The following is a 16,568-nucleotide window of genomic DNA, read 5'->3' on the forward strand; positions in this document are numbered from 1 at the left end:
GAAAAAGAATTTAAATGTTTGGAAGTCTTTTCTCAAGGAATCTATGCAGAATGTAACCTTGAATGGATGTAAAATGTGGGTAATAAGGAGTTCAGACAATAAGAGAACAGAAACTTATGAAATGTGGCAATACAGCAGAATACTAAAGATTACATGTGTAGATTGTGTAACTAATGAGGAGGAACTGAATCAAATTGGCGAAAAGAATTATGGCACAACTTTATTAAGGGAAGTGGTTGATTGTTAGGCTGCATCCTAGGATATTGAAGAATCATCAGTTTGGTAGTGGTTAGTGGTGATGTGGGGAACAGGGGGGGGGGACGCTAAATTTATGGAGATAATGTATTAAGTTGGTTCAAATAGATGTAAATTGCATTAGTTACTTGGCAAGTGAAGAGCTTTGCATAAGATAGAGTAGTTTGGAGAGCTGCTTCAAACCAGTTTTCGAATTGAACACAACAACAACAACAACAACAACAACAATTGTCTACAATACTTGTCTTGTTGCTTATTGAATTCCTTAATACACTGTCCATCCACATTAATGTGACCACCATCTACGTTTGACATCAGCTTGAAGTAACTGTGACTCACAGATATCACTAGCAATGGAGGGTATATAAAGTGTGTCAGGGAGAGGGAGTGGAACACCATACAGTCATTTTCGTAACACAAGAGATTATCTTACTTTGAAAAGTGCACGATCATTTCCAAAGGAGCCAAGTTTGTAAACTGATCACGTGCCACCGTGGAATAAGGCGCGTGCCAAGATGGTGCTATTCAAAACCGTGCCGAGGTACACCATAGGCAGTAGATGGCAGAGGTGAACGAGGGCTGTGAAGATTTGTAGAGGCTACCATCGAGCAACTGACTGCCCAGAACCACCAAACGGCTGCCAACAGTATCTCCTTGGTGACAGTTCAACGAATGTTGCTTTGTACGGGCCCCTGCAGCAGGTGCCAGGTTCACGCACCCATGCTGACAGCTGCGCATTGGCAATGAAGGTTGAAATTTGAATTCCAGTTCCACAACGGGGCGTCCACTGAGTGGCGACAGGTGGCCTTCTCAGATGAATAAAGTGTTACGCTCCATCGGACAGATGGCCAGTGGCATTATGACATCGGGTGTCTGAAAGCAAACACCCTGTAACAATTGCTAGAAGGATCCATGCAAGAGGAGAGAGCGCTATGATCAGGGGAATGTTATTGTGCCATTCCCTGTATGATCTTGTCATTCTGGAAGGCAAAATGGATCAACAATAGACTGCATTTATCCTTGGGGACCACATCCACCCCTACGTGCAGTGAACTTTTTTCTTGACATGATGGCATCTACCAGCAGAACAATGCTACGTGGCACACAGCTTGCAGCGTATGTGAGTGGTTCAAAGAGCACCAGGATGAGTTTACTGTACTTCACTACCACCAAACTTCCTGGATTTAAACCCATTCAAGAATCCAAGGGACCACCTTGATCATGCTTTCGCATCACGGATCCTCAATGGAGAACCCTGGCGCAGCTAACGATGACGCTGGGGTTGTCATGGCTCCTCATCCCCATTGGTACCTCCCAGAACCTCATTGATTCTCCTCCTGCACATCTCACAGTGGTCTGCACTTCAAATGTTTTTATTCGTGCTTTTGGCAGTTGATCACATGAATGTGACTGGGCAGTGTATAATCATTAACAAAGGAAGTGGTATGTTCATAAACTCTTCCCTCTTTGTGTGTTACATGAGTCTCATATGTTTTCACGAATACTTAAGAGAGAAAATTCATGAAGACAGTTCACTTTTTTTCCATTTTTTGTGACTTAGTGTTTGAGGACTACACAGTTGCTTTCAGCAATTGAGATTAGACCCATCAGAAAACGTGTACCGTGTACAGACCTTTTTTATTTGAAAGTCAAATCTTCAAGCTGCCATATTAATTTTGCCAACCTTTTTTCCATCCTTTAACATTATTTGGCATTTACCAGTGGGGCCTTCACATGATTTGTATGCATGTTTGTAGCTTTGTTAGCCACACTTCTGAATATGGCAAAGAATCATCGATGTGGTCATTGCAGTTAAATTTCTGCAGTAAACTGTATAATTTGAAATCAGTTTATTTTGTAGTACCTATTTATGAATACTTTCCATGCTGAATTTATTTTTAAATATATAGTGAATATAACTTTGATGTAATTAATTTGCTCTGTTTTGTTTTTAGCTCTGAGGTATTTAACTATGGATGGAGAGTACAAGGATTATGCTCTGAAACTGAAAAATAGTTTAATAAATGTTAGGTAAGGATATTGTTTTACAACTTAATTTTAAAAACTTTGTACATTATGTAATAGAAGATACTGAGCACAGTTATGAAGACTTCCTTCCTCTTTCATTCAAACACAGAATGTGTCAGAAATAACTCTTTGTAGCAAATAGTTTTCTTTCCCCCCATCGACTTCTTTTGCTTCTTGTACTTTCTTCTTATGAACTGTAGATTAAAACTGAAGAAACTGCAAAAAGGTGGGAATTTAAGGAGATACGACCTGGATAAACTGAAAGAATCAGAGGTTGTACAGAGTTTCAGGGAGAGCATTAGGGAACGACTGACAAGAATGGGGGAAAGAAATACAGTAGAAGAAGAATGGATAGCTTTGAGAGATGAAATAGTGAAGGCAGCAGAGGATCAAGTAGGTAAAAAGATTAGGGCTAGTAGAAATCCTTGGGTAACAGAAGATACTTCGAGTTTAATTGATGAAAGTAGAAAATATAAAAATGCAGTAAATGAAGCTGGCAAAAAGGAATATAAATGTCTCAAAAATGAGATCAACAGGAAGTGCAAAATGGCTAAGCAGGGATGGCTAGATGACAAATGTAAGGATGTAGAGTCATATATCTCTAGGGGTAAAATAGATACCGCCTGCAAGAAAATTAAGACCTTTGGACAAAAGAGAATCACTTGTATGAATATCAAGAGCTCAGATGGAAACCCAGTTCTAAGCAAAGAAGGGAAAACAGAGAGGTGGAAGGAGTATACAAAGAGCCTATCTATAGAAGGGTGATGTACTTGACGACAATATTATGGAAATGGAAGAGGATGTAAATGAAGATATGCTACTGTGTGAAGAGTTTGACAGAGCACTGAAAGAACTAAGTCGAAACAAGGCCCCGGGAGTAGACAACATTCCATTAGATCTACTGATAGCCTTGGGAGAGCCAGCCCAGACAAAACTCTACCATCTGGTGAGCAAGATGTATGAGACAGGCGAAATTCCCTCAGACTTCAAGAAGAATATAATAATTCCAATCCCAAAGAAAGCAGGTGTTGATAGATGTGAAAATTATATAAATATCAGTTCAATAAGTCATGGCTGCAAAATACTAACATGAATTACTTACAGACAAATTGAAAAACTAGTAGAAGGTGACCTCGGGGAAGATCAGTTTGGATTCCGTAGAAATGTTGGAACACGTGGGGCAATACTGACCCTGCGACTTATCTTAGAAGAAAGATTAAGGAAAGGCAAACCTACTTTTCTAGCATTTGTAGACTTAGAGAAAGCATTTGACAATGTTGACTGGAATATTCTCTTTCAAATTCTGAAGGTGGCAGGGGTAAAATACAGGGAGCGAAAGGCTATTTACAATTTGTACAGAAACCAGATGGCAGTTATAAGAATCTAGGGGCATGAAAGGGAAGCACTGGTTGGGATGGGAGTGAGACAGGTTTGTAGCCTATCCCCGATGTTATTCAATCTGTATATTGAGCAAGCAGTAAAGGAAACAAAAGAAAAATTTGAAGTAGGAATTAAAATCCATGGAGAAGAAGTAAAAACTTTAAGATTTGCTGATGACATTGTAATTCTGTCAGAGACAGCAAAGGACCTGCAGGAGCAGCTGAACAGAATGGACAGTGTCTTGAAAGGAGGATATAAGATGAACATCAACAAAAGCAATATGAGGATAATGGAATGTAGTCTAATTAAGTCGAGTGATGCTGAGGGAATTATATTAGGAAATGAGAGGCTCAAAGTAGTTTTGCTATTTGGGGAGCAAAATAACTGATGATGGTTGAAGCAGAGAGGATATAAAATGTAGACTGACAGTGGCAAGGAAAGTGTTTCTGAAGAAGAGTAATTTGTTAACATTGAGTATAGATTTAAGTGTCAGGAAGTCGTATCTGAAAGAATTTGTATGGAGTGTAGCTATGTATGGAAGTGAAACATGGATGATAATGGTTTGGACAGGAAGAGAATAGAAGCTTTCGAAATGTGGTGATACAGAAGAATGCTGAAGATTAGATGGGTAGATCACATAACTAATGAGGAAGTATTGAATAGGATTGGGGAGAAGAGCAGTTTGTGCCACAACTTGACTAGAAGAAGGGATTGGTTGGTAGGACATGTTCTGAGGCATCAAGCGTTGACCAACATAGTATTGGAGGGCAGCATAGAGGGTAAAAATCGTAGAGGGAGACCAAGAGATGAATACACTAAGCAGATTCAATATGATGTAGGTTGCAGTAGGTACTGGGAGATGAAGAAGCTTGGAAAGGATAGAGTGGCATGGAGAGCTGCATCAAACCAGTCCTTGGACTGAAGACCACAACAACAACAACAATGTGAAGATGGTATCTACTCTTTCGGACATGTCCGAAAGAGCAGATACCATAGGTGACTATACAGCTCTCTTAGAATGAAATGATAATTAAATCAAGACCCTAAGCCGTCAACAGGCATTGATGTACATAAATGAGGACAGTTGAAAATGAGTGCCCTGACTGGGACTCAAACCCGAGATCTCCTGCTTACACTACATTCGTAGTGCCCCTGCCTATTATACTCATTACTCGTGGCAGACAATCTTACTGAGTCCCGTAATAGATCGTGCAATGTGTGTGCATCCAGCAATGAAGGAGGAGATCAGTGCCCAGTGACATCTCTGAAAAAACCGATACCATCTTCATACAGTTAAGGCTAACCGGACATTGACCTCCTCCTCCTCCTGTGCTGGATGCACGTGTATTGCTCAATCTCTTATGGGACTCGGTAAGGTTGTCTGCCATGAGTAATGAGTGTAATGGGCAGGGGCACTACGAATGTAGTGTGTGGACATTAAGTTTGGAATGTGGGTCTCACAGGAAGCATGCAAGGGATAAATCCTTGCAGTCGCACTATCCTCTGTGCCCTCGGTGGCTCAGATGGATAGAGTGCCTGCCATGTAAGCAGGAGATCCCAGGTTCGAGTCCCAGTCGGGGCACCCAGTTTCAACTATCCCTGTTGATGTACATCAATGCCTGCCAACAGCTTCAGGTCTTGATTTAATTATCATTTCACAACAACTACTTTCTTCTTCAGAAGTTATTCTGTATAACGTGTCTGGCCATTTTCTCTTTCAGATACACTTACGAGACTTCTTGTCAAAACATTAATGCACAAAGAAAAAAAATTTTTGCAAGAAAATACACATAATAAAACAACATAAATTAAAAATGCAGCCATACACATGTCACCATTAGAGAAATAGCACACTCTGAAGGTTCAGAATCAAAAATAAATATAAGTGGACAAATACCAGTAATGTTTCCAGGGTGGGCGCACGTGTTCAAAAGCTGTTTCCAGCCTAGTACAGAAGTTTTGCTGGGAAAGCTTCACACATCATCCATACAGTCCCAATCTCTCCCCATGTGATTTCCACATGTTTTGGTGCCCTGAAAAGACATTCATGGCCATTGATTTGCTTTAGATGAAGAGGTGCAAACCTTTGTATGATCGTTGTTCCATAGACAAGCAACTTTTCATGAAGGCACTGACTGCCTTGTCTCTCAGCAGAATAAATGTATTTATAGTTATGGTGATTACTTTTGAAATGATAAACAGCTTGCTTACTTTTCCCCAACTACCTCATTTTCATTTGACAGAATTTAGAGGCCATGATTCTAAAAATTAGTTTATGACCACAGAAAAGACATTTATTGCTGAATATCAGTACAGCAAAAATATCCGCATTATAATATTTCCATACATGTACTGAAATGATTGTTTTTAGTCTATGCTATCAAATATTCTCCAGAAATCAATAAGCACAAATCATCTGTGTTATTTAATTCAATAATTTTAAATAAATCCATCTGCTGAGGGAGGTGCTATCCTCAGAAACAAATAGTAAGCATAAATAAAGGGACTGGTTATGGGCAGTTTTTTCTGGTTGACATTCACAACTGTCATGATAAGAACTAACCTAAAAATTACAAAAAAGTGTTCATGGAAACTAGTATTAGTTCTGTCTGAAGCAACATTAAAGAGGAAGTTGTTAATGAAACTAATGTTGTGAAGTAAAATGAGGAAAGCTAACTATGCATCTGTTTAGGTGATTGATAAGTTTTCATCTAGTTCATGAGTTTTTGATGTGTGGAAAGTGCATATTCTCGTTACCCCAGACTACCGTATTTATTCGAAAATAAGCCACACCTGAAAAATGAGACTCGAAATCAAGGGGGAAAAAAAATATTCCCGAATCTAAGCCGCACCTGAAATCTGAGACTCGAAATTCAAGGGTAGGGAAAAGTTTATGGCCGCACCTCCAAATCTAAACAAAGTTGGTCCTTTGTAATGTGAGACACAATTTAGGTCGAATGAATGACGACACAGCTACAGTAGTTTGGTTCGAGTCGTAAGCTTAGCAGTTAAGCTTTACCAGGTAGCCATTGCTATGCTTCAGGCGCTCCGTCTATATTTATACGGGTACCCTTCCTTTTTCACATGCTTCGTCTCGTTTGAATTCATTGCTTATTTTTCTTTGATCTGGTATGTGCCGTTATCTTTGTTATAGGTGTTTACGTCACTCTAAGCTGAAAATGCCTTATTGTACTGTGTCATCCATTGTTTGTCGCATTCTGATGATGAGTGTTTACGACCTGTCGCCGCTTGCGGCATGGCTGGCTTTAGGGCGCGCTACCGCCGCTTACAATCAAAAAGAGAGAGAGTAATCGTCTCATTAGCGAAACAATGGCATACTTACACTGCTGGTTTCTTTGATAATGATCAACAAGAATGAAATAATAGACTGCGTATGATAGAAGATGTTCTGAACAAGAGTTTAGCGAAAAATTTTCTCAATTTGAAAATTGAGATTGACTAGATTTAAAAATCTAGTCAATAGCCATGCTTCATTTCTGACTGTGTCACTATTAGGCATAAGAATAATACGAATATAAACATGACATGATATGTATATTCTTCCGCGTTTGCTGTCGTCTCACTCTAGTTTCGTAGTTTATTAGGCAGACAGGATTTAAATGAGATAGCATTAAACGTGAAACAATACATGGCAAAATGTTCATGTTCGTATTATTCTTATGGTGAAGAGAATACTGCATGTGATTCACAATTCATAAAAGTTCCTGTTAGCAACCATCTCTTCTCACAGATAGGAAAAAATTCAGAACGTAGAGTTGGTCATTTTGATTGACAAACATCCCAAACAGTCTTGCCAGTGGATTTTCGTAGTACATTGAAATGCTGCTACATTCGAAGATGAACAATACGGAATTTGTATTTACTTCGTTGGATAATGTATGAAAATGCAGTGGTCGAAACTCGGGGCGGAGAATAAAGCTCATCTTCCACCTTTTTTTAAAAAATTTATTTACTGACGCAGAGGTTTTGGTGCCAGTATTTATCTTTGTGCTTGCAAAGCATGCCTGTGTAGCGCTACATATGTTCGAAGGCAGAAGTTAGTTGTGGCGGCACCTACCAACATTTTTCAGAACTTCCGCTTGCTTTGCACTCGATTCTAAGCCGCAGGCGTTTTTTTTTTTATTACAAAAACCGGAAAAAAGTGTGGCTTAGATTCAAGTAAATACGGTAAACTGAGTCAAGTAAGATTATAGTAAAAACTTTTATGTAATTAACCTCTCCTTACAGTTGATGGTTTGTTTTCATAATGTCTTGATTAAGATTCTCTGAAAAAGCTCTAGATATAACTACATTTATGATTCTGTTATTATTTCCAGAGCTATTATAAACCATTTTCAACCAAAAATTGAATCATGGTTGGCTAGTCAGGGTCTCTCAACACCATCTGAAGAACAGGTGAGCAAATGAGGAATAAAGTTTACCGTTTTGAATAACACTAGTGACAAGAGCCACTAATGCTTTTTGGTGGCACACATTACATGTCTTAAAAAAATGTTATACACAAGTTTTGAAAATTCATACTGTGTCATTTGTGGTGACATAGTAGTGCAGTTACATCAATTTTTAAAATATCAGTTGTCTCATATTTTTTATGATTTTTCTTCCAGATTTTGGAAGTTGTGCGCAAAAATTATGACAGTCTGACACTGAAACTTCAAGACAGCCTTGACCAGTATGAACGATATTCAGAGAAACCAAAACATGCTGCCTTTTTCACTTCCATGGTAAGAAAATGTTAGGTTAAGCCTGTATGCCAACCTATGGAAAATCTCAAATTATGTCCTGAAGGCACATTTTCCACATACCAAACTGCACAGACAGTCTTCTGGCTGTGGAAATACAGGCTGGAAGATAGTGCTTATACTCAAAATGTTCATCTCTTCATGAACTTTAGGATGTTCTGTCAGATTTCCTACTGTATTCAGTGACGTGGAAGTGTTCTATGTATTAAGTGTTTTATCATTGTCTCTGTTCTACATATGCATATGATGTTCTAGTCACTACCCCATACATCCTCTGGTCCAAGCCAGTCAGTCAGTTAAGTTGTCAGCCCAGCATTGAGTGCCGATTTCAAACCATTCCTGCTCTTCCTCGCTCATGACAGTACACAGCATGTTTCATCTTCATTAGCAGCACTAGAGTGGTCTGAAAATGCTTCAGTACTAACAAATTCATTGTGGTTCTAATACCCATCTTAACCCTAAATAATAGTCACAGTTGAGGATGTAGGAGAGGGAAGCGGGAGGGGGGGGGGGTTAGTGAGGTTAGACTGACTTTCCCTGGTTCATATACACACTCTCTGCCTCAGAAATATTTTTGAATGACAAATGAAATGTAATAGATAGCAATATCCTCCTTTGATTATAAAGGTTAAGGGAACCACACCCTGCCTATCTAACCCATGTTAATTTAGGCAAGTATTTGACCCATTTCTGAAAAAGACTATTTGATGCAGGACCTTAATATTTTTCTGTGTGTTAAATGATGGTAATAGAGTCAACTGTACTAAAATCTACTCTATCCATTTTATAGTTTTAAGGAAATACTTTTTTTTAAATTTATTAACAAAAAATATTAAGTTTTTTCTACAGAAAATATTTTTTGTGAACTTCCTAACGGGGCAATATTAATGAATGTAGTACCAGAGGTGGCTTTTTATGTTATGCAGAGTCTCTGAAAATTTCATTCATTTATCTATGATACTTTCTGATATAATGGGGCATATGTACTGAAAATTTTAATTTGTGGGAAATTCACTTTAAAGAAAAAACTTACGAAATTTGTTACTTACAGTTAATTAAAATTGTCCTGTTGCATATGATAGCCCTTCTTTGGCCTCTAGCACGTCTTCCAGCTTTTTTTTCACCTTCCTGGATGTTTGTTTTGCTTTCTTGGTCATATTAGATGCAGAGCTGTCTGCATCGGCTATCCTCATTTTATCGTAATGTTGTAGCCCAGTGATCATATTTTCACCAGGATTAATTCCCAGCTTTTTCAGTACCCAACACTTTCCAGTATTACCACAATTGAATGTAATAACAGCATCATGAACTCCTAGTTTCATTGTATGCATGCCTACAAAAACAGTTTTAGGTAGGCAGTTCCAAATTATGCTGTTGAAACATTCATTTGGGTTCTGTGTATGCCCATGAAGACATTTCCTTAGGAGGTCAGGATGAGCCAAGTCTCTGAAAATAGGTTTAATTGCTGTAATAACAGCAGCAGGAAGAGAATGCTGGTGAGAATAAGATTCTTCAGTTGCCTGAGCCCTATTGCGTTTGCACCACGAATTTTCTCCTGATGGACACAATCCATGACATGGCTTATCACCAGTAGAGAACTTACGGAAGGATATGGCCCAAACATCTCTCTTCATTGCCTCCAGATTTTCTTTATTTCTCCTAGTTGCCTGCCCATAGTATACCTGCAAGTTTTCTATTTCAGTTTTAGTTAACCGATCCTGTCCGGTCAACAATTTTCCATCTTCTAATTTTTTTCCTCTCATCTCAACAGTTAGTTTTTCTCAGCCGTGTTCCCAAATGTTTTTGAACATGGCCTACACATTCTATTTTGCTAATAATGGCATCTCCATATGGCTTGGGGTTCACCACATTGTTGTATGCCTTACTGTCACCATCGCCCAAATATTTGATGCACCGTACGCCTCTTGTTTCTACGGAGTGATGAAATATTTGTTGTACTCCATTAACTTCATACCACCACTTGTTCCTCTAAAATTAGCCACAAAGTTGTGTTCTTTATGTTCATTGACTTTACAACATTTGCAGTATTTAGACATTATCTCCACATCTAACACTTTACCGATGTCTACACTCCATACAGAGAAGTATGTCCTCTTTTCTGCCAACTTCCATCAAGTGCAACTGCAATATCCAAACATCCATCATTTTCTTCCACTGCTTCCCTAGCAGCCAGTTTCATGGTTTCCTCACTGACCGCTCATACATCTTTCTCTAATATTGCCGTTCAAATTTATTTGGTGGTTGATGTAAGTTCATCGCTGAACAAAATGTTCTCCCTGCAGCCATGGCCTTGCTAATGGATCGTAAGGCTTAAACTAGTCTAGTATTACTCTCACAAATTTTCACACTCTGTGACTCACCACACTGTCTACATTGTACAAATTTAGAAATTACATCTGATAATCTTCTCAAATTTATAATAATGTTACTGCACCCCTTGTCACTTACGGTAAATTCGTTGTAACTCTCCTGAAATGGTGAGAGCTTCTTTGATGATGCACTTGTTGAAGAATTACAATTAGAAACATAGTTGCCAGGCAACATAACCTGTTGTACAGAAAGCTTTCTATACTAGTTTCCTCTAAATTGTCGTTTCTTGAAAATGCCTGCAAATGTAATATCACAACTACTCGCAATCACACTTGAACAAAACTAACTGCGTGTTTGAAAGCCTGTTGTTTACAAGCAGCAGAAACAAAAGAATACCGACTGTTTCATTCCAAGGATAGCCAACACACTCGGGAGTAAAAAAAAAAAATCCCAAACGTGGAATGTAGGGGATATAAAGATCTAAAATATATGCAGAAAAGTGGGCATGGCACATAAACACACGTGATAGAAAATTGCTCTTTAAATGTTCAAAAAAAATTTTTTTCAGCAAAATACTTTTCAGGGTACTTAAATAAAACCTTAACCTATCAAAATATGATGAAAACCGAAAATAGATTTTTTTCGACCTGAACCACAGCGTGGTCTCCTTAATTGTAACTTCAGCAGTGGCAACTAATGTTGTAAACCTAACATAGGTAAAAGATGCTCTGTGTGTGTGTGTGTGTGTGTGTGTGTGTGTGTGTGTGTGTGTGTGTGTGTGTGTGTTTTCTAAAGTTCACTATATTTTGTATTGATGCTTGGCCATTAATTGAACCAATGACAAGCGAGTGACAAGGCTATCCAGTATTTGTGCCAAGCATGCCTAAGTGGCACTTTAGAGATGTCAAATACTAACTTGAATGTGGACAGAAGCCATTGGATACCATAGCTGCTAAAGATGTCCATAATAATTTTGCATTTACTGGAGTGCAAGAGAGATTTTATACCAGCTGTTTTTATATCAACATTTTCTAATATAAATGGCAATCAAATGAAAACGAACACCCCCCGCCCCCCCCCCCCCCCCAATAGGACCATGGAATGGTTCTACTGTAAAATAATCACTTGCATTAAGACGTATCCCACTGGGAGATGAGATTGTCAATCCCTGTTTTGTAGAATGTGTTCAGCCACTGATGGATCTACAACCGCACCAACTGTTACACATGTTCATCCGACTGAAACTGACATCCACACATGACACTATTCATGTCACTAAAGATGTGGAAATCACAAGGTGAATGATCAAGGATGTATGGAAGATGTTGCAGTGTTTCTTAACCAAATTCCTGCTGCATAGCCTTCATCTGATTGGCCATGTGGGAGCAGGCATTGTTATGCAACTTATCGGAACTTGTTTGAACAGCTTTGGATTTCTTTGGTTTGTTGGCATTGCCATGTGTCTCCAGGCTCTAAATGGTGGCATCATGTGAAGTCATGATGGCTTCCTCCTTCAACTGCAAGGTTGGTCTGCTTGTCAGAATTGAATCTGTGAGTATGAGTCATAAGTTGTACCTGGCTAACTTAATTGGGAAGATCATTGCCTGTGGAAGAGAAAGTTCCAGTTCAGGTCATAATTTTTACCTACGATGAAGTTTCATATTGTATATTATTGTTACATAGCACTCTGTGTCTACTCCAACCTGCTAAAGTGCCCTTCTAATAATATGGCACATAAACCCAACAGATAAACGACTTTGAACATCCAGGAGAAACATTTCCATCTACAGAAGAAGAAGATGTACCATTCTACCTGGTACTAGTCTACATAGAAATAAAGGGAATGGAATTTGCTAATCCAGCAGCTAAAGAAACTCGCAATTAACATTTTTTATAGTACAGAATGCTGCCCTGTGACAGGCCACAGTCTCACTACTGAGTAGCAGGGCAGTCATCGGTGAGAGAACTTTTAGCTGAGAAAGAAGGAAAACAACGTGTTACCAATGCAAGTCCGTCACACAACTTTGGCATGCTCCATTTTAGTTTGTGACATACAAATTTGAAAGGTCCACTTTAATAACAAACAGGTCTTCATTAGGATCTTCTAGGAATGTTACATTGTTCATTTCTCATTTGTCTGACAGATTTCACATCAATTCCAGATGCTAGTAAATCTGTCAAATTTAGCATGTATCTGTTGTCAGTTTGCTTCTATTTCTACATTTGTTAAATTGTAGTTTCATCCTATATTATTATTATTATTATTATTATTATTATTATTATTATATTAGTAAAAGATTACTTGTAATAAGTAAAACATGAAGAGGTCTGGAATGTATCTGTAGCATTTATATAGCGAAGAAAGGTGTTGGCAGAATAAAGTGAAATAAAATATATCAAATTGGGAGCAAAAAATAGATAAAAAGGCAGAATACAGTATTTATAGATGCCAAATAACAATAGTTAATTAGAACAATCAAGCAGTAATTTGAGTAAAACATCGCAGCATGTATTTCCCACATGGACAATTCAGAAAAGCGGGTGTTGGTAGGAAGAATCCCAATGGCATAGGCTGCAAAGCAGTCATTGAAGTGAGGCGAATAATGCTGGGCAGCATGTTTAGCAATGGGTGATCCAACTGTCTCTTCCCCACAGTTTGGTAGTGGCCATTCTTGCAGACAGACAGCTTGTCAGTTGTTATGCCCACATAGAAAGCAGTACAGTGGTTGCAGCTTAGTTTATAGATCACATTTCTGCTTTCACAGGCAGTGGGTTAGGAGACGCCTGTGACGGGACTGGGGTAGGTGGTGGTGGGAGGATGTATGGGACAGGTCTTGCACTAGATTTATAGCAGGAATGTTAGGGAAGGAAAACAAGTGTGGCATAGATCAGAGAGAGTTTTCTACAACAAAGGAGAACATTGACCTGATTGTTGTGCAGTTAATTTTCTAGAGACTCCATCAGTAAGATAGAAGAGTCAGGAAAAGACAGTGGACGTACTGATACGGTAATATGAGTACATAATTTTATGGCGAATAAGGATTGTGTAGATTCATTTGGTGTTTGTAGAAAAAGATGTATTTGAACACTACAAGAAAGTTCTTAGGAATGTATGAAAACATCCATTAGCAATTTGTTTGAAAATAGAATAAATAGTACAGCTCAAGTATTTTGCAGTAATTTGAATTTAGGTGTTTGTAGTACACAGTGCCAGTGTAGTAGAACTCAAGCAAATGATGTAGTTGCCCTCCCCCTCAAAAGAAAAGAAAAGGAAACTAAACAAAAACCCCTATCACTGCCGGCACCAGATTCCCATCCTCCACCCCACCCCCCCCCCCTTTTCAACAACCATTATAATCTTGTAATATTATATTTTTAGGTTGCTAATAAGTAATTGTAATGAGGCAGAAGTAGGTTCAGTAAGGAAAAGAACAACTGCAAATTAACAAAGTGTAGACTTAAAGGGCATAAAAAAAAGTTGAAATTTTTTCCTGAAATTAAACTTAAATGTGATAGGCATAGATTACTACCTAAAGCAACATATGAAAATTTGTGGTGGACTGGGATTCAAACTCAGATTCCCACCTCATCACTTAGGCTGTCTGAGCATCCTCCCCAGACTGACCCAAACTTCCACACGTCTCACACCTACCTATTCTTCCTCATAGATTGGTAATTAATTTTAATATCTACTAGACTTTTGCCGTGTACCTGTAATTCGGCCAGAAATTTAAACCACTGAGAATGTGAACAGAGAAAAAATCTAATTTGTAGAAATTTTCTGAATTTCCACCCATAAATTAGTGCGCCGTATGTTTGTGCTTAATTCATCTACATGGTAGAGCTGGCTTTGGCAAGTCAGGTTATTATTTCATCAAATTACCATCCATCAGGAATGTGGAATTCACCCAATGACTGTAACCTGAGTTTCAAAATGATGGAAAGCAGCAGTCAGTCATTTCCTTCCAGATTGCAACTGGTAACTAGCCATTATCAATGCCTATTTTGTTAAGCCCTGTTGTTTGGACTCCTGTGACAGTTCATTCAAGACTCAATGAATGAACTCTGACAGGAGCGTGAACAACAGGGTTTGACATACTAGGGCATTGTTAATGGCTAGTTACTAGCCAAAATATGGATTTGCTTTAATTAAGCCAGAAAGGAAGTGGCCAACTTGTAGGTCAACCTGTTGTGATTGCAGTTTTGTATCAGTAGCATGTGATGCCAGTGCTATAAATTTTTATGTTCTTTCTTTTACAGGTTCGAAGTGTAGTAAATGATACTCGACAGAATATAGATTTTGCATCCATGGATTCGCAGCTTATTCTACAGGAGTTTTCATCAATTTCCTAAGATGGATATTTTTTCTATGGAGTACTTTTCCAAAAACAAAAACTGTAAAAATCGTGTATGAAAGCGATAACTTTGCATGTTTCAGCCTGACATACATGTTGTTAATTTGTAAAAACAATTTTATAGTGAATTGTGAGGCAGAATTAATGACCAGCAGACAAAGACTGATAAAATTTGTAAAAAAAGAAAAACATATCATGTTGTTGTATTAGATAGAAGTGTTACTGCTTTGCTGACAATTACACTTCCTCATTTTCATAATGAGTTTTATTGTGAAACATGTTCTATAACTTATTGAAATAATGTAATATGATGATAACTATTTTGAAAAATCGCTTTGAATAGTTCTTTGTAATTCCATTTGTCAAGCATACTTGTCTAGTGGGAAAACATTGGTGATGATTTGTTAGTGAAACAATATGTTGTTCTAAACGTGATTCGCATGTGTGTGGTTAAGTGTATATGTACTCTATTGCGTCTGTAAGGTGGAGGTTTCTGAAATTAGAAGTGAGACTGACTCCAACATTGCAGTCAAAACATCCAGAGGGACCAACATAATCCTCAAAATATGTTGTAGTAAGTATTAACAACAGTATTAAAAAGATAGATTGCTTCTTATCACCAAAGAGAAAGTTGTAAGTCACAGAAAAGCACAGTCAAAAAGAATGCTGGAAGTATTCCAACTTTCAGACAAAGTGTTTCAGAAGTAGAAACCTCACACAATTCACACAACTCACATACACGGCCACTTCCTTGGGCACTAAGGCCTGACTGTGACTGTGTCTGATGCGAGGAGCAATCTAGTTAGGGTGGGGGGTAATGGAGGTAAGGGAGGCTTGGGGGTGGGGAGGAGGATAGATAGCAGGGTAAGGGTGGGCGAAGGTGCTAGTGCTGCCTGTTGGAGTGTCCAGCAAGTGATAAGTAGGTATTCATATTACTAGGATTCAACTTGGATATATTTCATAAATAATCAAAGTTAGTGGGAAGAGGAATGAGTTCATTGATGCAGTTTGCTGTGAGTAGTTGTCAATGTTTCTATGAAGCAGATGTAACTTTGAACTTAAATGGCTACATGATCTCAAAACAGGAAGGACTGAGTTTCTCAGAATAGTGAGGAAGGAAATTTAGAAACAGATGAAATTGCATGTAAACATGCCGTGTACAGATAATGTACTGGTATGAGAGAGATTTGTGGCAGTTTCTAATTTAAACATTGAAGACAGGAACCAATTTAGAACCAGATATTGCAGAGATGGCTGTATGGGCTAATGTAATTTTCACATTGATTCACAGTTTTTGGTGTGCAGTTACTTTTTTTTATTGCAATTGTACAGTAACAGAGGGCCTATAAATACTACTAGCGACCAGTTTCAAAGTCAAGTTGCAAAAGAGATTGCGCCATAAATTTTTTAATGTTAGAGGTGACAAGTGCAGTGCATGTTGTTCAGTTTAACTTGT

General features: G+C 38.3%; 1 protein-coding gene across 2 annotated transcripts in view; it reads left to right on the plus strand.

The window, feature by feature from the left end:
- The window catches only part of LOC126188028 (armadillo-like helical domain-containing protein 3), a 128,640-nt gene extending 113,269 nt beyond the window's left edge, over positions 1-15,371 (plus strand). For both annotated transcript variants that reach the window (XM_049929449.1, XM_049929450.1), the window contains exons 13-16: positions 2,211-2,286; positions 8,001-8,079; positions 8,292-8,408; positions 15,018-15,371. In XM_049929449.1, the coding sequence (XP_049785406.1) occupies positions 2,211-2,286; positions 8,001-8,079; positions 8,292-8,408; positions 15,018-15,110 (365 nt within the window). In that variant the 3' untranslated portion in view covers positions 15,111-15,371. The remainder of the gene's footprint in view (positions 1-2,210; positions 2,287-8,000; positions 8,080-8,291; positions 8,409-15,017) is intronic.
- The last annotated feature ends 1,197 nt before the right edge of the window (positions 15,372-16,568 follow it).

The sequence above is a fragment of the Schistocerca cancellata genome, chromosome 5, assembly GCF_023864275.1.
Source record: "Schistocerca cancellata isolate TAMUIC-IGC-003103 chromosome 5, iqSchCanc2.1, whole genome shotgun sequence".
Classification (NCBI taxonomy): Eukaryota; Metazoa; Arthropoda; class Insecta; order Orthoptera; family Acrididae; genus Schistocerca; species Schistocerca cancellata.